This window comes from Mesoplodon mirus (assembly GCF_964341445.2).
Source record: "Mesoplodon mirus genome assembly, chromosome: 7".
Taxonomy (NCBI): domain Eukaryota; kingdom Metazoa; phylum Chordata; class Mammalia; order Artiodactyla; family Ziphiidae; genus Mesoplodon; species Mesoplodon mirus.
Window position 1 is genome coordinate 79,940,900 of NC_138983.1, and position 27,822 is coordinate 79,968,721.

Below are 27,822 nucleotides of genomic sequence, written 5' to 3' on the forward strand. Positions count from 1 at the left end.
TGGATGAGAGCCTGTTACTGTGTGACTGTAGTATTTGTCATGTGGTCTTGTTAGACTTTTTCATTCGTCTCTTATTATCTATTTGGCATATCCTTCCAAAACCTGTCCAAATGCATATGGAGTTTTTACTTGACAATAGATATAATGTATTTATAACGGTATAGTCTGCCATGTTCATTTAAAGTTGTATCATTAGACTTTTCCTAATTGCTACATACTAGTAGTTAAAGTTTAACATTGCCTGTTTCTTCTCAGGGTTTCCAGAAAGGAAGCAAAACCACAGACTTGTCAACTGGTAATGCTTTATACCTTCTTTATGATAGTAGATTCTGGACTGTTACTTTTAAGATTATATATGGTACTAAAGTTTGGCTACATTTCCACTCTCTTTGATTTTAGATGTAAGCTATACTTTAGTAATATTGCTTAGTTTTAAGTGCAGATGTCTGTTAAAATGCCATTGTGATAACTAACATAGTATAGAGTATGAAACTGTCCTGAGAGATTAGCCTGTTAAGGAGGCTTACCAGAGGGCTCTTGGTGAATCCTAAGAGGGAATGTCGTGTTTGCTTAACATAAAATAGAGTGCAAAATCATCAAAGGTCTTATTTCATTACCACAGACTCAGAAATAAACTACACTTTTTTGTTGTAAGTTTTCCTGTTGCTCCTTTAAAGGTGCCAAATGTCTGACACATAGGTTAGATCGCCTTATAACCTAAAGCTCCATGTGTTTAGTTTGCTGTCTTCCCATGTGGAACATGAGCAGTTCAAAGAAGAGGAAGCGCTTCTAGAATCATAGCTAGATTAGCTGTTTTAAACAAATTTGGTGCTAGGTTTGGTTGAATAGATAGGACTGCGTATTTGCAGAAAAGCTAGTTTTTATCTAGAAAAGTCTGAACTTGGTTCCACTGTGGACCTGATGGTAGTCGTGGGGTAGCAACAAGAACAGTATAATTTTTGTTTTTAAAATCCCCATTTTCCTTTTAGTCAGAGAGTTTATAGATACTTCAAGTTCTGAAAGTGAAGCATAGAGTGAACCAGAACAAGTTTCTGGTTACAACAGACTACTTGCCACATTAAAGGATGTCTCCAAGGAAGATGAGGAGGAGGAAGAGGAAGAAGACAGTGTTCTAGATGAGACAGAAATGAATCTTGAAGATGGCGATAGTGACGTCATTGTGGAGGAAGAGATGGCAGTAGAGTCCACTGACATGCAGAAGAGTGAGTGTCTTTGATGTGGGTTTATCATCTTTGCAGGGACCACAGACAGATTGCCCCAGGGGCAGGGTGCCTTGTACCACAGAGCTGAGTGAAAGCACATGGATTCAAAGCAGAGGTTCTTAACATTGTTGGGCTCTGTGATATCTTCCAGAATCTGATGAAAACACAGGACCCTGTGGCCATAAAAATGCAGAAATGACATTTTTGCTTATGATTTCCAGGATTTCATCAATCCTACTTCAAATTCCCCTGATTGGGAGGAAAGGGAACATAATTCTGTTTTTGTAATGGTCTCAATTTATGAAAGAGATTATTGTTCCTGCCTTAGAGGAACCAAGTTGAATGGAAGATAGACATAAAATATACAAAACTTTTCAAGCATCAAATCTGAATGGAACCGATAAATATAAGTTGTTAAAGAGATGCAAAGTGGTCACATGCTGCCAGGGTGAATGAGGGGAGGCTTCAGAGAAGAGCTGGGACTGAAAGCTTAAAGGGACTCTGTCTTGCTCAGACATCTAGGTGACTACTGTTTTTTAAATTATTTTTTTTTTTTTTTCCATACGCGGGCCTCTCACTGTTGTGGCCTCTCCCGTTGCGGAGCACAGGCTCCGGATGCGCAGGCTCAGCGGCCATGGCTCACGGGCCCAGCCGCTCCACGGCATATGGGATCCTCCCAGACCGGGGCACGAACCCGTATCCCCTGCATCGGCAGGCGGACTCTCAACCACTGCGCCACCAGGGAGGCCCTTAAATTATTATTAATTAATTTATTTTGGGCTGCATTGTGTCTTTGTTGCAGTGCACCGGCTTCTCACTGTGGTGGCTTCTCTTGTTGTGGAGCATGGGCTCTAGGCACGTGGGCTTCGGTAGTTGTGGCACACGGGCTCTAGAGCACAGGCTCTGTAGTTGTGGCGCACGGGCTTAGTTGCTCGGCGGCATGTGGGATCTCCCCAGACTAGGGCTTGAAACCACGTCCCCTGCATTAGCAGGCGAATTCTTAACCACTGTGCCACCAGGGAAGTCCCCATAGGTGACTTTTTTTTTTTTTTAAATGGTTTGCTGTTTTTTTGTTTAATTAATTTATTTTTTGTTTTATTTTATTTTTGGCTGTGTTGGGTCTTCATTGCTGCACGTGGCCTTTCTCTAGTTACAGGGAGCGGGGGCTACTCTTCGTTGCGGTGCGCGGGCTTCTCATGGCGGTGGCTTCTCTTGTTGCAGAGCATGGGCTCTAGGCACGCAGGCTCAGTAGTTGTGGCACTCGGGCTTAGTTGCTCCGCAGCATGTGGGATCTTCCCGGACCAGGGCTCGAACCCGTGTCCCCTGCATTGGCAGGCGGATTCTTAACCACTGCGCCACCAGGGAAGCCCACCCATAGGTGACTTTTTAATTTAACATTAAAATCAACTTTATTGAAGTATGAATTACATTCAACAAGGTGTACCCGTTCTAAGCATGTAATTTGATAAGTCTTGACAAATGTGTATATCTATATTGTCATCGCCAAAGTCAAGATACAGAACACTTCCAATACCTGCAAAAAGTTCCTTCTTGTCCTTTTACAGTCAGTTTCCCAGGCCTGGCATCAGGCAACCACTGACATGCTTTCTTTCACTATGTATTAGTGTTTCCTATTCTAGAAATTCATATGAATGGAAGCATACAACAAGTACCCTTTTGCACGTGGCTTCTTTGGCTCCTCATGTTGTTGTGACTCATCCGTGTAGCTCATATTAGTAATTCATTTCTTTTTATTACTGGAATAGTAGTCCGTTGTCTGAATATATCTGGGTAACTTTTTATATTCTATTATCTTAATGCCTACTTGCCTTACTGTATTTTTTTCTATACTTTAAGGTGTCACACACCATTCTTAGTATTTTCATTCATCACTTGTACTCGGATAAAAAAATCGTTGCCTCAGACTTAGGGATTGTTTTAATTTTGTTGGTTTTCCAGTTTTCTTTCATGTTTTAGGTTTTTAAAAATGAAAAGTTTGGCTTTTTAAATTATAAAAGTAATATACATTTACTGTAAAAATTTAAGAGGGTAATATAGTTAACATATATCTCCTCCACCCTGGGGTGAACACCTTTAACATTTTATAGAACCTTCCAGACTACTTTTTTATGGATATATGAGTGAATATATATTTGTGTGTATGTGCATAATGGCCTCATACATTTCTGTAAGTTACTTTTTTCTTTAATAATATAACGTGTGTAACTGTGGGTTACTGCAGCTAGAACCCTGGTGTCCAAGCTCCCAGGCCAAATCTCCTTCTACTACATTACACTACCATGGGGAGGTTTAAAAAAGAAAGGGAAAGTATGAAGGGTGATTTTTCCATAAATTAAATCAACTTTAAAAGGCGCATTTGGAGAGTCAGAGAGTACTGATATTGTTAGAAAGAAGAAAGGTTGAAAAGCTGGTTAAATCTCATTCAAAAGAAATCCATATGTACCACATTGTAAAAAAGAGAAGGAAGACGGCATTCATGATTACTGGGCTGGCAGGGTAGGGGACAGTTGCATGCTGGGGGTGGCTCTCGTACTGGCTCTTCCACTCTTCACACTTGTGCTCGGCCAGGGCCAGGGACCGCTGAGGGAGATCAGAGGAGAGGGTGGTGCCTTGGGGGTTCCAGGGGGTTGTGCAGCTGGCTCCCTTGCCACCCAGACTGCCCCAGGGTTCCCAGCCCCAAGGATTATGGAGCATCCCCACACCTGTTTGCTCTGCAGTTGCTGTCCTGCACGCATTTTCTCCTCCAGCACTTTCTGCAGTGTCTCCTTGGCCTTCTGCTCATAGCTGTTTTTCTGGCCTTCCATCCGTAATAGCAACTTATTCATTCCCCAAGAAGTGTATTTCTGTAAATTTGAGGCAATTCAACAAATACACGTTGACCTACTGTGTGCTAAAGCCTGAGCCGGGATACAGAAATGAAAAGAAATTGGTCCTTGCCCACAGGGCAGAGATGTCAGTAATCTGGTGGACCTTCTTCCAGGCTGGAGGCAGGCAGGGAGAGTCCCTCAGGTGATGTGAGAGGTGAGTGGGGATAAAAAACTGCCCTGGGCATGCTGGGCATTCTCCCCTAGGCCTTCCACAGGCATTTGAAATCCGACATTTCCAAAGGGAAATCATCTTTCTAAACCTGCTCCTATCTCAGTGGCCAGCATCACCACCCACCCAGTCTCCCAAACCCTAAACCAGGGAATCATCCTTGATTTCTCTCTCACCTTCTTCAAGGAATCAGTTCATCATCAAGCTTTGTCAAGTCAGCGTCTTTAACGGCTCGTTCGTTACCTGTATCCTCTATCCCTACTGCCACCTCCTTAGTTCAGACCCTAGTGACACTATTATATGGATTATATAGAGACTATGTGTTATCTTCATGCCTTGCCTCCCTTCAAACCCTTTTCAGTCCTGCAGCTAGAGGGTTCTTTCTAAAACTTAAATCTGATCACATCACAACCTGCTTAAATCTCTCAGTGGTTCTCAGTGTTCTAAGAATCAGGTCCAAACCCCTTGGCATGGTTCCTACTTACAAGCCCAGACTTTGATCTCATGCTGCCTCCACGCAAGCTGAACTGCTTGTAGGTCCCCTAAGCACTGTGCTTTTCAGCCTCTGCCTTTGCCCATAAAGCTTCTTCTGCTTAGAGTATCGTGACCCACGCTTCTCACCTGGTTAACTTCTACCCATGTTCAAGATGCAGCCCTAGAATCATAAATTCTGATAAACTTGGCCAACCATACCTACCCCCCGACTCTTTATGGATTAGGCAGTTTTACTGGTGTTCACATAGTATCTGTATTTCTGATCTGTGGACTCATCTGTCTCCTTTAAGGGATTGTAAACTCCTTTGGGGCAGGGAGCATTTTTTAAAAAATAAAATTATTTTTGTAGGCTTGGGGATCTGAACAATAGTAAAGTCAAGTTTTAAAAATGAATACATTTGTATTTTTAGAATTTCTCCTGGCTTCAAGGTCAAAAAGAAAAAGACACAAGAGCAGCTTTGCAAATTCACTGGGGGTCTTGCCTTTCCAGTGCTTTTCATTCTTACGCCCTGTGATTTTTGGGAAAGCAGGAGCCTTTTACTGTCGATTCTGGGTTACCCAACTGGGTAAGAGATAGTCTAGATAATGCAGATTTAGAGTTCAATATCAAATCATTTCCATTTAGCTTTGGAGTCATCTGAAAATTTGGATTTAAATGTTGAGTGGGTCTTATGTTCTTGGAATTGTCATTAGAAACCAGATACAGGAGTTACTGGTTGAGATCATACATGGTTATGTCCAGGTTATTGGACTTAACCATGCTGGTCACTGACCAGCTTTATCCCCCTTTGAAAACGAGTAGACTGGCATTCTGGATTATATGTCAGTCTCTTATGAGCTTGGTTGGCATTACTGAAAAAATAAAAGTTGTGGATCCGCAAACCCATAGACTCTATAGGCTATGTTCCCCTGCAGAATTCTAACTACACGGCCACCTTATCTTCCTAACATCAAGTGGGAGCAGTCTGGCCGGTCCATCTCGTTCTCTTGATCTTGAGTCCTCTGCAAAAGACATCCCCCTTTTCTGCACCAGCACGTACGTCACAGCCCTGAAGAAAGTGTAGACATCTGAGATACGTTAACAGTGGGGGAGGGCTGATATCCCGTGAACAGACACATAAATGCCTGTTAGACCTGGAAATTGAAAACCAGAGAGGCGGGGCCCCACTGGTTTTGGCCCAGGCCACCAGCCCCTGGTGTTCCCAGCAAAATGTTCCCAATGTGGGAGTTTGAGGAAGCAGGGAAAGGCAGGTGGTGTGAGTTTATTAGGACTTGAGGCCCTCAGCCTCGCACTGAGGCCAGCTGAACCCCCAGAGCGTGCTTCCTGCCCTCCTATGGGCTGCTACTCCTAAAGGTACTTGGTTTCAACAGTTATTTGTGCATCAGATTAAAGACTGAAGGGAGAGGGAACAGCAAGCCTAAATTCTTCATATCATACGCCACCTCCCTTTCTCTTCTTATTATATAAGCAATTCATGTGAAAAAAAAATAAGGCAAGCAAAACAAAACAAAATTACCTGAAGTCTTGCTATCCAAAAGTTACCATTAGTATTTTGGTGTATACTTGTTCCAGATTTTTCTTTATTTTCAACCCTTCATTAAGGCCATTGTAGTGTTGACAGATGATGCTGGCACAAGCACTTGAGATGAGGCTCCTCTTTTTAAAATACTGTATTTGCATTTGGTTTAATTTCTCTTGGGCCCTGCCTTGCCTGGTCCCCAGCGTGGTGTTTTCTGCTGCAGTCTCTGTAAATTGGAGTTGGGGTGATGGGGCGGTCAGGCAGGGCTGTGTGTATCTGTGTCTGTACGAGGGAGGGCGGGCACACTTTCCAGTGTTTCTGGGCAACAAGCAGGCACTCACTGCAGTTTCCTATGCCTCAGGCCTGGGCTGTGGAGACAGGGGAAGTACCAGGAAGGGGTGGACGACCCCGACCCAGCTAAATGGAAGGCCCAGCTCCGCTGTGCGTCAACAAGAGCAGGGAATTCAACCTGATGTACGACGGCACCAAGGAGGTGCCCATGAACCCAGTGAAGATATATCAAGTGTGTGACATCCCCCAGCCCCAGGGCTCTATCATTAACCCAGGTGAGGCCCCAGCTGCTGGGGAGAAGGTGGACAGTGTGCCAGGTTCTGGGCTGGACCCTTAAAGCGATAGTCGACTTGAAAGTCGCCTCGCTTACAAAGTTGAAGACTGGTAAATAAAGCAAGAAATGCTGTCCCTAGAAAGAACCCAGAGAACAAAAGATATAAACTCAGCACAGTCTTCCTGCCCACCCAGTGGAACAGTAAAGCATTAGAAAGAAGAGGGGGTATTGAGTTCTATAAAAAATAACTTCTCTTGGGACTCAACACTGAGAAGAGAGGCCAGGTAGTTTAGAAGAAGGAGGGCTTAAAACTTAGAAGGTCTGAGTTATAAACCTCGGTCTTTCCATTTCACTACTTGTGGGACATTGAAACAAGTCATTCAACGTTTTGAGCCTCAGCTTTTTCCACTATAAAATCTGGGTTCTCATCTTTCCTGCGTATTTCAAAGGCTGTTCTAAGAATCAATTGCCATGACATCATGAAGGCTATTAAGTTCTCTTTATAAATGATGGGTAAGTGATCATTTAATTTGTATGGTATTTTTCCTAGGAGAATACCACCTGATCCCTATATTTACTCAATGTTTAGCCAGTTCCGACTAAGAGCCAGATAATTTAGACTTGACCTCCAGTGAATCTAGTGAGGCTCTGCCATGAGGGAAGGGTCTGTCTTCACAGTAAGCTTATAAAGGAGAGAAGCTGTGCTCCTTGGGTCCTTAGAAGGGATGCGAATGTGTAGAAAGGGGTTTAGAGTAGGAATTAAAAGATTTCTAGGAGAAGGGAGCAGGGTCTGCAGCTCCTGGATAGGGGAGGGGATGAGAGCTTGCACTGGGGCTCCGTAGGAGGAGCTGGGAGTGGGGTGAACACCCTTGGTTCCCACTCTTTGGCACTGAGGGTGCACACTGAACCCAAGGAACCTCTGTGCTGGCAGTGCCTAGCTTGAACAGTGGGTCAGCTGCAGGGATGACAGTGCAACGTGAGCGCCTCACTTTTGACCTTTGTGTGTGCGTGTGTGTGTTTCTCGGGTAGGATCCACTGGATCTGCTCCTTGGGATGAGAAAGATAATGATGTGGATGAAGAAGATGAGGAAGATGAGCTGGACCAGTCACAGCACCACGTTCCCATCCAGGACACCTTCCCCTTCCTGAACATCAATGGTGAGTGGGGTGGGGGGTGGGACCGAGGCATGGAGAGGATGTAAGGGGCTTTGATTTTGCAACCGTTGACACCATATCCACCATTGCACTGGGAGCAGCGACCAGGCCCTGGGGCCAGGCTGCCAGTCTGTTAGCAAGTCGGAGTCATAGGCAAAGGAACTCCGTAGGCATAGTTATCCCAGTGGGGTGGCTTCTAGGCAGAGAGAGCATCTTCTGAATCTTATGTGATAATTCAGAGAAATTAAAAAATGAAATTCATTCTCAATCCCGCATACAGATACACAAGCTGTTACAAATTTTGCTGATTTCCTTCAGGCCAAGTGCAGGGATCCTTTTCGTGAATTGTAGGCAAACTCTTCTGCTATTTCCCTCGGTACAAATTTTCTGTCACTGCCTTAACAGCCTCTGCTAAGGCTGTATTGTGGGAAACTTGTGGCTCTACAGCTGTTAATACTAGGCTCTGATAAAATTTCTCTATTAGAGACTTTTATCTTTTTTAAATTAATTAATTAATTAATTAATTTTTTGTGGTACGCGGGCCTCTCACTGTCGTGGCCTCTCCCATTGCGGAGCACAGGCTCCGGACACGCAGGCTCGGCGGCCGTGGCTCACGGGCCCAGCCGCTCCGCGGCATGTGGGATCTTCCCGGACCGGGGCACGAACCCGTGTCCCCTGCATCGGCAGGTGGACTCTCAACCACTGCGCCACCAGGGAAGCCCTATCTTCTTTTTAAATTGACTCTATGAATTCGGCTTCCCAGGAAAGATGCGTTTAGAGGTTGGAGGGTCCCTGTGAGACAGAGCAGGTGCTGCACCTCCCATTGCACGTTCTGAGGACGCTCAACCACAAGGTGAACTACTCTTCCACAGCATCTTCCCTTGAACTTTTCACTGACATGCTCCTAGTCATATGACTTGCATTCAATTGAGTAGCTTTTCACTACTTTTCTAAGTTCCATCTGGCTGCTAGGGTCAAATGAGATACTTTTTGCCACCTAGAAAATTTAGTATATCCAGAGGATTCCTGTAGGATTTTGGAGTCCCCTTCCCTAGGTGATGCCCCTTCTTTTGAGAATCAGGAAATGAGTCTTATCTGTCTACTTGCCCTCCTTCACTTACCCTGTCATTTATAACCTTGCAAGCAAGTGATGAGTAAAGACAACGATCATAGAGCTCTCTCAGGTTAATACTGCCACAGCTACATTCCCACTTGGTGCAATTTTAAGATTTGGACATTTGGAAATGTGAGATCCTTTCCCAAATCTTTGGCTCACTCATTCTGTTATTCTCACCCCTTAAAAGGATGCAACCCATTTCCAGGATCATGATTTACCTTTTTTTTTTTTTTTCATGTTTTTTTAAAGCTAATATTGTGTGTCCTTACATTATGGGCCACCTTGGATCCTTTATGGAAACATGTGAACTATATATTAAAAATAAAAAGTAAAATGTGGCCCTACAGCCACACCGGGATTTCATTGCCCTGAGAGAGGAGTTGGGGCGCATCAGTGACTTCCACGAAGCCTATACTTTCAAACAGGCTCCGGGCCAGCCAGTTTCCGGCTTAAGCAAGGAGAATGTTCCAGCGGTAACCAACAAGGAGAACCTGGCGACGCCGGTCTCGACTCCATTCCTGGAGCCGACCCTGGGGAGCGACGGCTCTGCGGTCACTTTCGGGAAAACCCAAGAGGATCCCAAACCATTTTGTGTGGGCAGTGCCCCACCGAGTGTGGACGTCACCCCCACCTACACCAAAGACGGAGCTGACGAGGCAGGATCAACCGATGGCAAAGTTCTGAAACCAAAGCCATCTAAGCTGGCAAAGAGAATCGCAAACTCCGCTGGTTACGTGGGTGCCCGGTTCAAGTGTGTCGCTACCGGACTGTACGCAGACTCCAGTCAGCTCGGCCGGGAGCAGCGGGCATTGCAGGTGAGCCCCCCTCACCCGAATTTCAGGAGCCTGACCAGTTGTCAGGTTTTTTTAATGTGTGAAGAGGAGGGGGCCGGGGGTATGATAGGGCAGGACACCGGGCTGATTTGGTTAATGAAGCTTAGGATAATTTAAATGTTTGAAATGTGTCCAGTAAGGGGACGTAAGTGGATACTTGAAGTTATTCTGTAGATTTTAAGCGAACTCCACTCGAATGCTGATAACGGAAGTTTTAATTATTGCGAAGGATGTCTAAAAGACTGCGTGACGTTTACCTATCAGTCGCTTTGATTTCTCTGCCGTTACTGTACGTTAACAAATATACCTAAAAGCGCTGCTCAGAATGCCTCACGTGATACTTGGTGGAGGTGTGTAGCGGCCGCATGTCTGTGAGATTCGTGCAATTTTGTTTTTCCACCAAAAAAACAAACAAACAAAAAAAAACAAAAACACAAACCTTGCTTAAAGGGATAGAGTATGTATTTAACTTGCTAGTGAATGATAGATGTTGTATAGGAATTTCCTTAAGGTATTTTACTTTTAATTAAAAGACAAATAAAGCCAAATTGTTTTGTAATGTTCAGAAAAAAATTGGTTCATGCTTATAAAAATGGATGAAGTTATCTAAATGATCCATTGAGTGCCCATTTTAATTACATAGATGGAAGGATTACAAGAGGACAGTATTTTATGTCTACCCGCTGCTTACTGTGAGGTCAGTTCTTCAAATTTTTATTACTAGAATCTTCCATAAACCTTTTGAGTTAAATTTCATTTCCAAATATACAAAGGGAAGTTTGTGGGCCATGGTCGTCTTTATTCATTGTGCATTTGTTTTCTTTTCTGTTGTGTTTTTGTTTCGCTTTCTTTGCGTTGTATTTTTGTTTTGTTTTATTTACCTTCGAAAGAGAATGTCTGTCTGTATGCCACAGTGTATGTATGGCTATACATACACACCACATATATCTCTACATACATACGGCTTTACGAATAAAGAGTGTGTGACTAGTTACACATAGACACTCTTACGTTTTTATCGTTCAATTTTAAAATATCTCAGTTGTATCATAAATTGTGGTTGGTTTTGGGCAAACTTTTCTTTGCAGATACTTTCCTTTAAGGTAAGGGCAGTGAAATAGCTTTGGTGGTAAGGTGTGTCTTTTTTCCATCTCCGTTCTCTTTGTAGCGTGCAGTGATGCGCTTCTCAGAGTTGGAGATGAAAGAGCGAGAAGGTGGCCACCCGACGACCAAAGACTCCGAGGTGCGCAAATTCAGCCCCGCTGACTGGGAAAGGCTGAAAGGAAGTCAGGACAAAAAGCCAAAGTCGGTCGCCCTGGAGGAGGCCATTGCCGACCAGAACGACAGTGAGAGATGTAAGTGAACCCAGGCGGCTCGCGTGTGGTACCACGTCGGTGGGAACGGGGCGGTTCCTCCCCCAGTGCCGAGGGAGGTGAGAGGAAACAATACGCTTCCGACGGCCCAGCGTCTGGGTGCTGGCTGTTCGGAGAACGGGCTGCTCTGGCCACCCTTCCCAGCTGTGGATTGCAAGGCTGGTTGTCCTTTTGAGCGTTGCGGCATCCAGGAGTGAAGCACCTATGAAATGTTGTTTCCTGGCACGCATCTCCTTTTTCCGGAGCAATGCTAGTCCTGTAGTTAGTAATAGTCTGATACAGTAGAGCAGAGGAATGGCGGTGCAAGACCTCCAGCATAGCAGGTATGTGTTCTGTTTTGTAGCAGGTACGGATACGGGTTTTTGGTAGCAGTGGAATGACACTTGCAGCCAGAGCCAGACCCTCCAGAGTGACAGTCTCCTATGGGAGGGAGTGGAGAGTACTCGGATTCTCCCTCCAAAGGCAGAGGTTTCGTTCAAATGAGATGAGGGCTGATGAAGGCACCAGAAAGATGAGCATAATTATTTTCTGTGGCAGGCTTGTTTGCAGTCATTAGGAGTTGACAGCACGCTCCAAGGGCGTGGGATCAACGAGGGCGTTCTTCCTACCAGATGGGGTGTATTCTGTTTTGGAGGCCAAATTGGAGAGAAAGCTAGTGTTTGCCTCGAGTCACACTCTGCGGTCCCATCAGCTGCTCCCCCACTGGGGTTGACTTCGGGCTTTGCCCTCGAGACTTCCTGGGCTAATGAGATGTGTTGGCAGCAAGTGGAGGTCTTTCTCCCGCTTTCTTCAGTGTGCATGCTTGTGGCCTGTGGCCTGTGGCCTGCAGCCTGCTCCGGACCCCAGAAACCTCACCGGTGATGGTGAGTGAGGGCACCTAGGTGAACGTCGAGGACAGGGTGGGCGTGAAATCCTCCTGAGACGGGACAGTTGGGGGTGGTGGGCACGTTTGGGAGGCCCAGGCCCTTGGACCCAGTCGTAGGGTCGGCGTTCGCCCGCATGCTTAGGTCGTGGGTGCCTGATGCAGTTCGGGAAAATTGTGGTCAGCAGCAGCGTGTGCTTCTCTGTGCTGCTTGGAGCACTGCCCTGCCCCAGCTCATCTTTGGGGTCAGACAAAGGCCTGTGGCCAGGGTTCTGGGTAAGCCACACCGGGACCGGTTTGTCCTACGTGGCTCCCGTAGAAGGGGATTTCTGGGGCTAGTCAGTGGCGGCCTTACCCGAGGGATGGGGCTCTTGATGTGCCTGGAGTAGACGATTCCGAGCTCCTCCCCCTCGGGATTGGAATGAAAAACGGAGGGTCCAGGCCACCCTGGAGTGAAGCAGCAAGAAGGCCTCCCTCCTTGCCTGTGCTCACAGCTGACACGCAGCCCTTACTCTCCTGAGTGGCCTCATAACTCAGCTCTTGGGGAAGTTTCTCAGAGAGACGTGGTAAAAGTGGGCAAGGCCAAGTTCACGGGGATGCACTTTTCTGAGGAGGGGACCTGCCTGTTCTGGGTGGACGGTGAGGGAGGCTGGAGGAAGGGAGCGGGCAGTTAACCGGCCTCGAGTCTTCTCGCCCTTTTCTCCAGCAACGTGGCCAAACCCAGGGTGGCCGCTGCCCTTCATGTCTCAGTGGCCTCACCCGCCCTTCTTCCCAGAGACGTTTGTGTGCGTCCTTCCCAGTCTTTCCTGCTGAGCTTGGAGACGAGAACTCGGTGTGGCTGATGGGGAGCAGGGCCTGAGCCCCAGATGATTCCGAAAGCCCCCTCCCCCCACCGCCTGCCTCCAATCTCAGACCGACCGACGGGTCTCTTCCTGGAGCACCCGGGACATGGCCCAGTGAGCCATGAATCGCCACCATGGGAGGGCAGGAGAAGGGTTGGGGAAGGTGAGGGGCTCCGTTTGAAAGATTGGGGCAATGGAGGTGGGTTCCCCACCCACCCTCTGTCTTGTAGAGACGTGGGGTTTGTAACTAGCTGGTCAGGAAAGGTCACCTGAAGGGGCCACTGTTCTTACCACGGCCTCCACATCCAAGGCACAGCAGGTGTTCATTCCATTCAGCTGGATATGAACGGGCCTTCTTGTTCTTGGGCCATCATGTCTTGAGCTGATACGGGCTCAGGTCCTTCTCATGGGTGTCGGTGTGGCCGAGAGCCGAGCTGTGAGCACATGGGAGCTGGGGCGGGGATTTGGGGCGGGCAGGGGTCCCAGAGAGGGTCCAGGATGCCTTCAAGATGCCTTCCCCCTTCTGAGGCAGCCCCTACCCATGGAGGGACCAGGAGCTTCCAAGGTGGTGGGTGCTGTTTGCGTGGCCCTGGTTGTCCTGGTGCGGGTGCATCTTGTTGCTAGGGGCTTGTTTAAAAAAGAAATTAACTTGAAAACACAGTGGCCGAGACACTCATTTATTCTTTATGATCACATGGGTGGCTGAGTGAAATTTTTATTTTGGAAGTTCACCAAATGAGTTTGGAGGTTCCTCAGACTTGGAAGTTCATCACTAGGAACCCTCAGTGGCATTTGAAGATGGGGCGGGGCAAGGAGGCATTGGTCCCTTCCTTCTCAAACTTGGAGTAACCATCTCCCTTGCCAACCACTTGGCTGGGACAGGCCTAGGACCTGCTCAGTGGCAGTGCCTGGCCAGGAGCTGGAGGAAGCCTCAGTCGAGGGGCTTCATGAAACTTCTTTGCTCAGGGAACTTCTCTTCCAGCTGAGCACCTGCACGTGTGTAAACTACTTTGGAACAGAGGTCCCTGCACCCCTTGTGTAGCGGGTGTAACTTTGATCAAGGTTAGCCCTGACTGGAGGTGCTACTATAGTTAAGCTACAGAGAAGGGGATTTTAATCCTGGGGAGCCTTCCAGCGACTCAGAACCCTCTCACCTTGTTTAGGCCTCACTGGGCATGGCTCAACCGTGGTGAGGGTGCTTTGCTGCCACAGTGACTTGTAAATGTTGCTGTGCTGATGCTTCTGTGAGGTGATGCTGTGGTACAACCATAATGCATTTGGGATATATGTGCTGTGAGTCATAGGACCATGCTGCAGGGACCACGTTCACATCTTGCTTAGACTGGGTGACCAAGGGCACATGGCTTCCCACTTTTAGAAGGGCCAAAAGTAGCAATGATGGCAAAGCCTGATGGTTAGGATCCCCGTGTATCTATTTATCTCCCCATCTCCTTTGCCCTCAAGGGTCATCCTCCTGTGGGTCGTGGTTAGAACAGTCTTTGAGAAGCTCCAAGTGACACGGAGCCTCTACCCCATAGCTGGTGGCCATGGGCATCTTGGGCAGTCGGGGTGGGTGTCCTTCAGGGTTATTAGTGGCCTGGGTAAGGTCACACTAGCGTAAGGTCTTGGGGGGCCTTAGCTGAGGGGAATTGAGATCTTTGCCCTAAAAGGCTCCGGGGTTGGGGGAAGGGTGGATGGACCTAGTTTGGAAAAAGAAACTTTCAAATTGGACATGGGGGTTCTTAAGGTAGCCCTTCCATTCCTCCATGGATGCCCTCCCACGGAGCTTTTAGGGAAGGCTGATTGGACCAGATTGGACCCGAGAAGTCCAATGGTGTAACCAGCAGGGCTCACCTCTTAAAATTTCCTACATTTCAGGCCTGAGATTCAGGCTGGTCTGAAAGTCTTGGCATCTTTTGGTTAAAGGGATTTTTCCAGCCTTTCTCTGTGCTGAGCCCGGCCCGTGATTATGAAGCCCACCCCTGGAGGGAGGCTAGCAGTAACATTCCCACTTTACAAGTGAGGGGGGCCGAGTTGTAAAGTGGCGCCATTCCTGCCCGAGTGTTTAAGAGGGTCACAGAGCAGCCGGAGTGAGAGTTGCAGCACGCCGTCTTCACCAGGCCTGCGGTAGCCTGGGCTGCATCACCCGTAAGCACAGGCCAGGAGTTTGGGGTTTCTCCTGCTGCCATGGCAGGAGACCCTCGCGGTTGGGGTGATTCCACCATTCCGGCAAGAGTAGATGGGGATCTCTCCCACCTTGGGATACCCTTGGAGAAAAGCTAAGTGTGTTCCACCATTGAGAACACAGGTCAGGCTAGCCCAGGCCAGGGTGAGGTTCATCCCCACAACTGGCTGCCATTAAATGCTGGGAATGCCCCCAAGAGAGGCTGATCAGGGGACCAGCCGGCTGGGCAGAAGTGGGAGTGATACTTGAAGTGGTCTAGGGAGAGGAGGAGAAATGCGAGCAGCATGTGAGGGGTGTGTCCATGATTTCATCTAGAAAAACGGGCTGTGGGAGCTTAGCTCAGGTGTTAACGAAATACCAAACTCATACACCCACCCCCACCCCCGGCCGGTGATGGACACAGGGTCATCTTCGGGGAACTCTTTAACAGCACAGTGATCATTATGGAATTCTTTGTGTGTTAGAAACAATGTGACTAGCAAAGCAGTTGAACTGTTTCTTTGGCTAGAGCAAAAGTGAGGAGTGATGTTAGGCTGGGCTGATTGGAGGAAAAGCCCCAAGTGGATGCTAGATTGAGCAGAGGGGGCAGGAGCAAGCAGTTCAGCCCTGCCCGCCGCACCCCCCCCCCACCCCACCCCCATGAAGGGGGTTGGAGTCTTGTCTTTGAAATGTCCTTAGATGCTTGTTGCCTGGGAAGGAAGGCGTGGAGACGTGCCAGGTGGGTGACTGGTGTCACTGAGGGCCTTCTTCCTAGACAGGAAATAGGAGCAGCCCCTCGATGGCAGTGAAATGCTTTTCCCCCCACGGGTGTGGAAAGAGGACAGACGGACTTGTAGCAATCTGGTTGAGTTCTTTGAAATTGCCCTTGACCCTTGTGTGTGCACCAGGAAGCCTTTCCTTTCCCTTTGCCAGGCTCCTCTTGCCTTGGTCTCCCCAGCTTCCCAGCCTCCCACCATTCTTTCCCTACCCTTTTTCTTCACCCTCGCCCCTGCTGACCCAAGTGAACATTGGTGCTATGTCTGTGTAGATGGCAGTTGGGGGCTATTTGGTCTCTTGATGACATCAGCCTTTTTTGTTGACTAGCAGCTGTTTCCATAGTCATTTGTAGCTCTGCCCTGATTGGTTGGATCTTACTGTGAGGTCACTCACCCCCCTTTAAAAGTAAGCCACCTTGGAGAGTTAAGCAGTTAGGGAGTGATCTCACATGCCTATAGACGTATGGTGTAGATGCCTCACATTGACCCTTGAAGGATGGATTGTGAGTGGACTACGCGCCTCATTTTCTGCTTTCTTTGCTGGTTGTGTTCAGCTGTCCTTCCTTCGGGACGTCTTTCTGAGGGTTTTGTGCTTCCGGCGTGTGAGGCCCCTGGTCTCCAAAGGGGGGCGGTCTGTTGGTAGCAGATTGCCTTGGGCATGGGGGTCCTGCCTGCTCCTGGTGACCTTTGTTCCCTCCTTTCCGGGTTGTCTCCCCTCCCCTAGGGGAGTGTTATGATGGAAGCAAACCTGACCGCTTTGAAGCCCCAGAAGACAGTGATCTTCCTGAGGACATGGACACGGGGCCCCCCAGAGAGTCCCCCGCCGACCAGGCGGCCCCGGACGCGTCACGCAGCCCCACCCTCCGGCTGAACAGAAAGCGCAAGGTGTTTGGCGATAGGAACCACACTGAGACCACTGGGCTCCCAGAGGACTCTCTGCTGAAAGCCAAGCGGAGACGGGTCTCCAAAGGTGAGCTCGGTTTGGCTTCGGGCCCGCAGGGCACCCTACGGAAGTCCTGGAGCGGAGCAGTGGAAAGTTCCAGTCCCACCCTGGAGCCCTGGGGGGAGCCACTCACACCTTCCCCACCCCCCACCCCCCCAAAGCCAGGTGCAGGGGCTGGAGCCCAAAGGTGGCCAAAGGCAAATAGGCCCCCTCCCGAGACTTGGTGACAAGTTCCAGCCAACACAGTGACCACACCCGTCCCCTCCCCCACCCCTGTTAGTGATGTGTAAGACAGTTTGTTCCCCACCCCCACCCCTGCCCCGGGGGGCTTCTTCATTAATTTGTAGTTACTTCTCCATTAGCTGACTGGCCTGAGAGGGAAATGACAAACAGTTCCTCTAACCACTTAGAAGAGCCACATTATAGTGAGCTGACCAACCTGAGGTGTGCATTGAATTAACAGGGCTCCATCCCAGAAAGCAGCGCCGCTTGCTGCACCTTAGAGGACGGGGGGAGCAGAGAGCAAACCTGGCCGGCAGGGCAGGAAGGAAGTGACCCAGGCGGTTCAGCCTGCGGTCACCCCCCAGGGCAATAGCATCTCCGAAGAGAAACCTGGCAGGAAAAGGGCAGAGGCCAAAAGCAACAGCAGCTGGTTGGAGGAGTCCCTTAAATGCAGTGACAATGAACAAGGTACGCACGGGGCGGGGGGCGCTCCTGGAGGGTGGATCACTCGCCCTCTGTGGGAAACGGCCCTGGAGGGGACCTGAGCGCCATCCAAGTTGACAAGAGTAGCGTGTGGCGAGCGGGGAGTTTTCTTCATGAGGTCCTTTCAGCCTGCACACTTCCTTATGGAATGGACAGTGAGGCGGGAGCTCGACTTCCTGGGCTGCTCCTCATCACCCAGCCCGCGGCTGGGCAGGAAGGGAAGTCTTGGGTGACCCCGGGCGCTTGTCAGTGCCCTCATTCCAGCCTCAGGCTGTCCCCAGTCGCCCTGTCCCGAGCACCCAGGCCCCCCACGGGTGGGGACGGGAGCGCAAGAAGGGCTGGCTTCTGCCCTCTCTTGCGGCCCTTTGAAGCGACTTGCCATTTGGCGTTTCGTGGGCTAGCCTATTTGCCGGTTGAATGTGGGATGATTAAAATATTAGTGCTTTGAAAACATAATTGGTATATCTTTAAAAACTGAAGCTGCTCCAACGATCAGTGCTAACAATGGGCTTTTCTTTCCTCACCGGCTACAACTGTGTAACGCCCGCTGCTTCTCCCCCTGACAGATGTGCTGTGCACGGACGGAGAAATGGATTGGCAGCCTTCGCCCCTGCCGCAGAAATACACCGACAACAGCGAGAAACCATCCGGGAAGCGACCGTGCAAAACCAAGCATTTGATCCCTCAGGAGCCCAGGCGGGGCTTGCCGCTGCCAGGGGACTCCTACGTGGACAATGCGGATGGCAAGGTACCTCTTGCCCCTGGCTCTCCCCCGCTCCCCGGGCCTGTGCAGGCACATCCCGCCTGCTTACTTCTCTGCTTCTGGGGACAAAGCTTTCCTTTTCCTGAAGCCCTCCCCACAAAACGTCCCTGCCCCTTCCTAGGGGACCTGTCTCCTGGGTGGTGGTGAAGTTTCCAGCTAGTAAAAATGCAACCCCTTCCTCGCGCCCCGCCTCCCCCAGACAGAGAGGAGGAAAAGTGCTTTCCTCCACTCAGGTTTGTAACTCAGGGAGGAGGCGAACCAGGCGGGTGTTGGAAGGACAGCCTGAAATGTGTGCGCTGCCTGGTTTCGTGATAGGTGACCGTCCGGAGATTTTGAAAGCGGCCTGAGCCCAGTTCCGACTATGATCTTTCGCCAGCCAAGCAGGACCAGAAGCCCTTGGACCGTTTGCAGCAATTGTTACCAGCTTCCCAGGCCTCGCAGCTGACATGCTCAAGCTCCCCTCCAGAGACCACCCAGTCCCGCCCGATGCCACCGGAAGCGCGGAGACTTATTGTCAATAAGAACGCGGGCGAGACCCTCCTACAGCAGGCCTCCCGGCTTGGCTACGAGGTGAGCATCCTTGTGGGTGCCCCGGATCAGGATCCGCCGGCTGCTGCTCCTTGGGTGGGGGACACACTGGCTGGGGATGGGGGGCGGGTCTCAGAGCCCAGCCCCCTCCACGTGGCGGGCTGGGCTGGGTGTTCCAGCAGGGTGTTTGCGTTGGCCCCGCTCACACTGCGGGCTCTTTGGTGGCTTGTTCAGTCGTGGTGTGAAAAGAAAGGCAGGCCTCTCTGATGTTCCGTTCCCGTTCAGGCAGGTAGGCTGCTTCGGCCAGTCTGGCTCACTTATCTCTGATATAAAATCTGACCTAACCCAGGGCTTGGCGACCAGGGGAATTTTAATGAGCCTTTTGGATTCTGAATAGCAAGAAGGAGAGTAGTTATTAGCTCTACTAACTTGTGCTGTTTGGGGCAGAGTGATGCCCCTGTGGGGTAGCGGGTGGGACGTGTCTGTGCAGAGTAGGGGTGGGAGTGGGGCAGACCTGAGCAGTCTCTTTCTGAGAGGGCACGGGAGCCGAGGGCTGATGGGCGGGGAGCAGGGGTTGAGCCTTGCACAGAACTCCCTGTCCACACTGCTGTATCCCAACCCAGCACGGCTGATGACAGTGATGGCCTCTATTGCTAGAGCAACACAGAAAGAGAGCTGATATCTGCCTAAGCCCGTGTGATCTGTAGTAACTCCTTTCACCCTGTTAACATCTTCACTTGGGAGTAACGAGTACTAGCCCACTCTCGGATGAGGAAACTGAGCCTCAGAGGGGTTAGCTGATCCCCGTACAGGTAGCAATCCAGCAGTGCTCCACAGCCCACCACGCTCCTCAGCAAGACTGGCTCACACTGGAATTGCCCTTTTTACAGTTCAAAACCTCTGTGAGACAGATGCCTCTCCATGCCCTGTGCAGTTCCCCCACCATACTCGTCAGTAGCAATTGTGATGTGATAGCCCACAGGGCAAAGGCATTTTTCTGTGCTGGCATCAGCCCTCTGGGAGTTGAATGGTGACAGTAAAACGCGGTTCAGCAGGCTGAGCGTGGAGGTGTGGCTGAGCACTGGGGTGGCAGGACCCAGGCTGGCCCGGAGCCCTGGCGCCCACACCCTCAGCCAGCTCTGTGCCCCTGTCCCCCGTCTCCCGTCGTGTCCCCCCACGCCGGTCCATAGTGCCGTGAGCCCTTGGAAGTGTGCCTGCCTTGGCCCTAAGGCCTGACTGTGGGTGGGAAGTTGGAAGCACTAGGGCTATGCTTAGTTTGGGGGTGTTTTGTTGTTGTTGTGGGTTGAATGTGCTCTTGTGTATATCTACACGTCTCTTGGAGACCTCTCCATTAGCTAGAGAGCACTTTGTGGTAGTTAGCGCAGTTACTTGCAGGTGAAGTCCAAGGAGCACCCAGTTGGTTTCCCAAGAGCTGAGAGCGGGCGCCTAGGAGGACAGAGCAGATGTTGCACATAGTGTTGAGCTAGACCCCCCGTGGTTGAGAAAATAGTCTCCTTGCTTCCAGCAAACGCTGGAGGTGGGGGGGAGACCCCTAACCCCAACTTTTGGGCTAGGGTTGAGAAAGTAGACTCCCGCTTCCAGCAAATGCTGGAGATGGGGGTGGCGGGGTGCTGCTGCACCCGCCGTGGAGGGCGGGGCTCCGAGCCCCACCTGTGAACTTGGCATCATTTCCAGCAGCCTCCCTTTGGGACCAGAGACGTCAAAAGACCCTCGTTGGTCCTCTAAGACAGTTTCCATTTTGGTTTGGTGGCTCTGAGGCCTGGACCAAGGGGCACTTGATCCATACTTTTTTAGGCTACCTGGCCTTTGATTGCACAGGAAGCCTTGGGAATGTTTACGGTGGGATTTGTTTTTTTCTTCAAATGTAAATTTCAATATGTAGATTCCACAGATCACCAGTGTTGATGCTGAACATTGTGACAAGTAGATGAACGCTTTCAACTTTGAATCCAACTTTCTGGGATTTCTCTGGGCAGAATTTTAAATGTTGGGCTGATGGCCCAGTTGGGAGATGTGGCAGCTTCAACCTTTTAAAATTGAAGGACAGTTTGCTTAAGCAGATAAGGGTGTGGTTTGGGAGGGTTTTCCTGAAGTTTTGTCTTTAGCATTCTTGGTTATTTTCTTCTGCTTAGCCAAAGATACCATGTGCAGTACAAAGGCTGTCTGAGCTTTATGTCATTATAATGTGGTTCTGGAAGTTTAGAAACACACTCTGGCTTCAGATCCGCGTTAAATAGATCACTTGCGTGGCCAAAGACCTCAAACCTTTCCCTCCTGGGAAAAAGGCTTCTATTTCTTAGGCTAAAACGCCAGTGTGCAACCACATGCTTGTGCCTTTAGCGGTGATGGTTAAATTTTCTATGAATTGAATAAGTCATGCTTTTTAAAAAGTTAATGAGGCATTTAATTAACTAACAACGTCGGGCTTATGGCCTTTATGGTTACATTTTGTGGGTAATGGCATTCGGCTTATAGCCGCTGAACAGAGAGCTGTCCGACAAAAGCAGTTTGACTTTGCTCGGGAATGGCTGGGCTGCCCTTCAGACAGTCCCGTTTATTTCTAGCGGAGAAAATAAACCAAGGAATGTGTTGCGTGGACAGACTCGCCCCGCCTCTTCACCTTTCAGTTAGAGAAAGTGTCGGTGGCGATGGTTGCCATCCATTTAGAGGCCATCACCCTCCTAGCTAGGAGAGTGTAGTTAGCCCACTTGACCCCCAACAGAGAAGGCCTGTGGGATGCTCGTCACAGCTGGATTGCATCCCTCTAACTGGGGCCCTCTTGGGCCTTTTGAATCTTCCCAGCTGACCAGGTACCAAAGACCTGAGTTATAGGTCTAGTACTTCATGTTAATTGAACTTGGGGTTTAATATCTCTGGGCCTCAGTTTCCAAGTGTTGAATGAGGATAGTACTACCTTCCTTTCCTGCTATCTCCTGGGTTCCTGTGGGTGACAGAAGACGTCCTCATCTGGGGGAATGGGAACCACTGTGTAAACAGTGGGATCAACGTGGTTGAGTTAGGACAGCCCGTGGCAAAAAGTCTGACCTGGCCGTGGGGCTACTGCTGCCTTTGCTGCCATCTTCCAGGAGAAGAGAGTTGACTTACCCACCAGCTTGGACGGCCTTTCATTTCTAGGTACCCTTGAATCGGCCCTAGTAGTGATGAAGGTTTCCAGGTGAAGGCCATGATTGTCACAGCAAATAAACCCTGGGTTGAGTAAATTGATGTGTGCACAGCAGTTGGTGGCCTTCAGACATGATCCCAGAGCCACGTGACAGGGCCTCTCCCTGGCTGGGGCACACAACTCATTAGCTTGCAGCCGTCCACTCAAGTCTGGCTAGTGAGGGCCTGCTAAAAGCGCAGCAGCTTCATGCGGTATCCTGGATACCAGGGCTCGGGGCAGGTGGCCTGGGAGCCCAGAGGATTGTGGGCTTTCTGGCAGGTTGGGATGTAAACGGAGAAACGCATTCGTGGGCGTGCCTTTTGTCTTCCTCCTCTTGTTTTGGAAGGGAGCTGCTGCAGTGACCTGAAGTAACAGGGCACTGATGGCCAGGTTTACCAGCATGCCCCATTGGGTTCACGTGGTAAGCAAATGGAACATTCTAGTTCTCTCCCAAGTGAGTGGTCACCTTTGATTGGCGTGTCCTCCAAAGGGCATAAAAGGTTTTACAGAACCCATCTCGCACTTATGGGCGGCTAGAATGACCCCCGTTTTAGGTTTAACAGATGAGTTACCTGAGAGATGTCACAAGGAGGCCTGTTCTGACCCCATCCCATCCCCCCTTACCAGCAGACCATGTGTTGGGCCACATGCATGTTCTGCCTACTCCCAGCTCTCAGAACCTGACAGCTCTCTGCTGGGCACAACTTACCCAGTATAAACAGTATAACGTGTTTTCTGGTGGCAAACGCTTTCGATGTGTCTGAAAACGTTCTTAAGGTAATAAAACATTGAATAAATTCCTGCTCTGCTTACTGGGAGTGGTTCATATTAATATTTTAACAAGCCAAAGAAATAAGGTTAATAACAGTGATTCTAATGCACAGTGTTGACACAGAACATCTCTGGGGGGGGTGGGTTGTGAACGTTTTATTTGATTCTTGAAATGTGGAGGTTGCAGCCTGTGGTGTATCAGGTTCCTGTCATTAACTTGAGTAAATATGAGAATATTAAGACTGATTCTGCCCCGAGAGGGTGGAGTGAGGCAAAATAGAGGGTGGGGTTATTGGAGGCATTTTGGGTCATTCCTCGAGAATGGAGGGAGAGAGCTTCTCTTTAACTCTACTTAACGTACAGACAAGAGCATCTGAGGCCCAGGTTCTGATTTGGGGTCTTAACAAGGGGCGCGAGGATGTAGCTGACCTGCATGTCCCTGCTTCTCTAAGCTGGGGAATGTTCTCTGGCTGATTTAAGCTCTCTTTAAGTGTTGGTCATCCATACTTTGATCTAAACTTGTGTTATCGTCCACTGCCACTGACCGAACAGACCCATCAAGTGAGAATGGTCTGTGCTTGGCAATGTGTCATCTAAGATGTTAGCAGCCGTGACACCTCTGTACTGGTCACGTCGGCCCCTGGGCTGAGGGCTCTCATCGTTATCCGAATGCGTCCTCTCAGCAGCCCTGTGGAAGCTTGGAGAAGTTCAAGGGTAACTTGTCCGTGGCCAGGCCACTGGTGCAGCAGAGCCTTAGACAACACTGTCTGCATCTCCAAGCCCTTGTCACGCACTCTCGCCCCCCAGCAGGATGCCTGCCGCCTGCCCGCGCCATGGTGGGCTTTTGGCCCCAAGGATGTATGCCTTTGAAAGTGGGCACCGCCAAGCTATGGGGAGGTCACCCTTACAAGGTTCACTGTATGGTGGTCTGATGGTATCTCCTCTCCTCTCCTCTCCTCTCCCCGTAGGAAGTGGTCTTGTACTGCCTGGAGAACAAGATTTGTGATGTGAACCACTGCGACAACGCGGGTTACTGTGCCCTGCACGAGGCTTGTGCAAGAGGTTGGCTCAACATCGTACGACACCTCCTTGAATATGGCGCCGATGTCAACTGCAGTGCCCAGGATGGAACCGGGTCAGTGGCGGTCTTGCGCTCTTGGCCTGGCCCTGCTGGGGCATAGGCAGTGGTTCTCAGGGTGTGCGGGGAACCCCAGAAGGAAAGATGGAGAGTGAGTGCCATGTAAGCACACTGATGGCGGAGTCCTCTAGAATGGAACCGGACAGATCTTTCTGGCAAATTTACATAGAACTTTAAAAGTCTGTGACGCTCTTATGGACAGAAGTCCCTGAAAATGTTGAGCCTGCATGAATAATCAGGGGTGTTCTCTTTTAAGACCCTGGACTCTTCACCAGCGTCTGTTGAATCTCAATCTTGAACATATATGTGAGTTGAAAGTTGCAGGAGTACAGACAGGTCCAGTGGCAACTGGCTTGATAGGACCTGCCGTGTCCACCCACATCCCCGGGCCTGGCCCCCACTCTGTCCTTGACCTCGGTTTATTGGCCAGAGGCCCAGGTCTGAGTCAGCCCAAGCATCTTCCCGGTTGTACCTGGGATGCCACCACGAGGCAGGGCACTGGGGCTTTCCTGACAGTCATAAAATGAGCAAAACCGTAAGGTATTTGGTGGTTCGTGGTTTCCAAATAGCATCCTTTCTGGATGGGACTGCGGACAGTGTTCCTGACCCCAGCGGACACGGGCAGGAGGACTCTGTATCCTCCTGAGAACTCGCCCTGCCTGTCGACTGCTTCTGGGCGAGAGGGTTGATCACTCATCTCCAAGTTGGTTTCAGGAGAGGTTCCACTTTGCCCCTAGTTTCTTTTACAAACTGCACTTTTTGGGTTTTGTTTGTAATGGTGTAACAATGGCTTGTCGTATCTGCTTCCTTGATGCTGGGGTTCTTCCCCCCACCCCGCCGTATGTTACCTTCTTACAGTCTGTCACTATTTAAGTTCATTGGAAACGTTTTCATCGTTGTCTGAGTTCCTCCTTGGGCCATGCATTAAGAGAGTTTTGCATTGAAGAATTAGGCCTGAGATGGTCCCTTCACCTGTCCCGTAAAGGGTTATGTGTTGAAATAACAGAGTAATTTGTCGCAGCGACCGTAAACTCACCTCCTCAGTGAAATAGCGCGCCTACGAGCCTTGGCCACACACGCTCGATTTTGCCCCGTGTCCTTAGAAGCAAGCGTCTCGTGCACAGGTGTAATCCCCCGCACCTCTCCTAGGCCTCTCCACGATGCTGTCAAGAATGATCATCTCGAAATTGTCCGCTTGCTCCTCTCCTACGGTGCTGATCCTACCCTGGCTACGTACTCAGGTAGAACCATCAAGAAAGTGAGCCACAGCGAACTTCTGGAGAAGTTCTTAACAGGTATGGCAGAGGTCAAGACACGGTCTTGTTCAAGCATCTAGACGGTGACTTCACAGCCTTTCACCTGGGTTCCCCCTACCCCCACCCCCCGTTTACTCTAAGTGACCCTTTACTGGGAAAAGCGGCCCAACGTTAGTCTGTCAAAGAAGAGATACATACTTTGAGTTTTGCAAGGTGGGGGGCTGGAAAACTCTTAGCTAGCCAGGCTAGCTTTTGTTTGGCAGGCTGGGGCGGTGAGGCGGGCAGTCCCTCAGGAAGGCGGGTGGACGCGTGGGGAGGTTTCAGTCAGATACCTGGAGGCATGTGCAGTGGGACTTATCAGGAGGTGACACCAGCCCCAGCGTGAGATGTTCCCGAACTCCAGCAGCATTTGCCTCTTACCAGCAGGCGTTATCTTCTCCTTGTTTCTGTTTCTCTCTCTCTCTCTCCCCCTCTCTCTGCAGACTGTTTAAATAACCTGCAGGCTCCTGACGACGGTAACCCCGGTTGCTCTTCGGAGTTCTCTGGCAGCTGTGTGTGTGGTGAGCAGCCTTGTTCATTTCAGTTGGGCTTGTGGGGGTGGGGGTGGGGGTGGTGCTGTGAGCAGGACTTGCTTGGGAAAGAATTTTTCCAGGGTCCTTTTTGGCGAACAGCTGGAATCTTGCTCCAGCTTACTGACCTCTCTCTTGTTTGCCCCCCCGGTTAGAACCAGATGATGAAAGTGGTTACGATGTTTTAGCAAATCCCCCAGGACCGGAGGACCAGGATGACAGCAACGAGGCCTATGGTGACCTATTGGAATCTGAATTTTCCGAAGACCCCCTTTTGCCGTGTTATAACGTCCAGGTGTCCGTCGCTCAGGGGTGAGCGTGGCCAGCGTGTGGTCGAGAGCCAGCCCAGCTGCTCTGTGGGGTGGCAGGAGTTAGAAATCCCCTTCAGCAGATGAGGGTGGCTGGGTTGGGGGGTGAGTGAATTCCTCACCAAGTGTCCACCGACCTCACATAATGCAGTGGAACTTTTCCAGAAAAGTTTGGGGTGTGGGAGGGTTCCCCAGCCAACTGCCCTCATTGGAACACACCCCTAGAGCCCAAAGGACACGGGAGTCAGCGACTGCAATTGCACAGTTTCAGTAAACTCTTGGGGAAGGGATCCTCCCCAAACGGCTACCATAGGGGCCTTCCAAGGCGCGTGAGGTCCACGGGACGATACTGATGTGTACCCTCTTCTCGTATAAGATTAGAGAAAGCCGTATGTGGCACCTGGGATCTTATGTGTCTTCAGATTTGCTTAGATCGAGTCTTGTCCCCACGGTCGGGCCACTGTGCCCCATGACCAACCCTTCGGAGTGAACACATCAGGAGACCTTTCTCTGCTGTGTGTTGACCCTGGTGCTTAAGGAGTAGCATCCCCCTTGGACTCTGAGGCTGGGAACGTGTCTGCCTTTGTGGTGACATTCTATTTGGGATAGAGATCATAAAGCATGGCAGGGCATCAGGAAGGATTTTACCACCTCCCTTCTCGAAAAAGCCTCACTCCCGGCAGCAGTGAGGGGCGGCTTGGAGGTGTGGGAAAGGAAAGGAAAGCCAGGTGACCTCGAGTGTTTCTCATGCTCTCTCCGTGAGGGCCGGAGGAGAGGAGAGGTCAAAGAGGTGTTTGCCATCTCCATTGGGTTGGCATACAGACTGGTTTTCCCCAGTGACTAGAACGGGGTACACTTACTTGGAGAGGGGTGACCTGAGTTGTGGCCAGAGCCAAGGCAGCACTGGGGTGGCCTGCAACGAGGCTCGTTCAGGGGCGCTGCTCCTGCTTTTGTCTAAGTTGGCTGATCCGCCCTAGGTGGTCTCTTAACACATGCACATGAGTCCAGAGTTCCCCCGCTAGAAGTAGATCTTCCGGGCTTCCCTGGTGGCACAGTGGTTAAGAATCCGCCTGCCAGTGCAGGGGACACAGGTTCGAGCCCTGGTCGGGGAAGATCCCACATGCCACGGAGCAACTAAGCCCGTGCGCAGCAACAGGCCCAACGCAGCCAAAAATAAATAAATAAATAAAATTAAAAAAAACAAAAGAAGAAGTAGATCTTCTAAGGACAGTGAGAAGTGGGGTGGGGGTGGGGTAATCAAAGTGGAAGTAGCAGGCCCTTTCACCGCCAGGAGACGGGTAGTTCATAGTTGGGAGCGCCTCTAATTTTGCTGGAAACTAAAACCACTGTCCTTTCTCTGGTGTAGGCCTCATAACTGGCTGTTGCTCTCAGACCTGCTCAAGAAACTGCAAATGTCCTCCTGCATATTCCGCTGCAATTTCCCAAATGTGGAAATTGTCACCATCGCGGAGGCCGAGATCTACCGGCAAGTGTCAGCAAGTCTCTTATTCTCTTGCCCCAAGGACCTAGAGTCCTTTAATCCAGAAAGTAAGGAGCTCTTAGATCTGGTGGAGTTCATGAACGAGCTTCAGACTCTGCTGGGCTCATCCGTGGAGTGGATTCTCCCCAGAGACCTGGACTCAGACGACGACTGGTGAGCTCGCCGGGGCCCGCC

The 27,822-nt window shown here is 50.1% G+C and overlaps 2 protein-coding genes and 1 pseudogene across 3 annotated transcripts in view; all 3 read left to right on the forward strand.

The window, feature by feature from the left end:
- Window positions 1-27,822, forward strand: part of LOC309808828 (centrosomal protein of 78 kDa-like) — a 1,511,271-nt pseudogene that overhangs the window by 700,962 nt on the left and 782,487 nt on the right. The window lies entirely within an intron of this gene.
- Window positions 60-9,551, forward strand: LOC309807099 (interferon regulatory factor 6-like). The gene is made up of 4 exons (XM_082626338.1): window positions 60-1,223; window positions 6,657-6,861; window positions 7,890-8,018; window positions 9,382-9,551. Exons 2-4 carry the CDS (start codon window positions 6,717-6,719, stop codon window positions 9,462-9,464), a joined length of 357 nt encoding a protein of 118 aa, XP_082482464.1. The 5' UTR covers window positions 60-1,223; window positions 6,657-6,716; the 3' UTR covers window positions 9,465-9,551.
- On the forward strand, window positions 9,595-27,805 carry LOC309807996 (BCL-6 corepressor-like; the record flags this gene model as incomplete). Its single annotated transcript, XM_082628007.1, has 13 exons — window positions 9,595-9,605; window positions 9,734-9,947; window positions 11,134-11,320; window positions 12,738-12,839; window positions 13,113-13,205; window positions 16,707-16,952; window positions 18,197-18,378; window positions 18,778-18,963; window positions 23,845-24,011; window positions 25,164-25,309; window positions 25,753-25,830; window positions 25,995-26,151; window positions 27,514-27,805. 13 exons carry the CDS (start codon window positions 9,595-9,597, stop codon window positions 27,803-27,805), a joined length of 2,061 nt encoding a protein of 686 aa, XP_082484133.1.

Coding starts and splice junctions, on each gene's coding strand:
- LOC309807099 (XM_082626338.1), top strand. CDS start 6,717: ATGGAAGGCCCAGCTCCGCTGTGCGTCAACAAGAGCAGGGAATTCAAC. Junction 6,862..7,889: donor GGGCTCTATCATTAACCCAG/GTGAGGCCCCAG, acceptor TTTCTCGGGTAG/GATCCACTGGATCTGCTCCT. Junction 8,019..9,381: donor CCCCTTCCTGAACATCAATG/GTGAGTGGGGTG, acceptor GTTTTTTTAAAG/CTAATATTGTGTGTCCTTAC.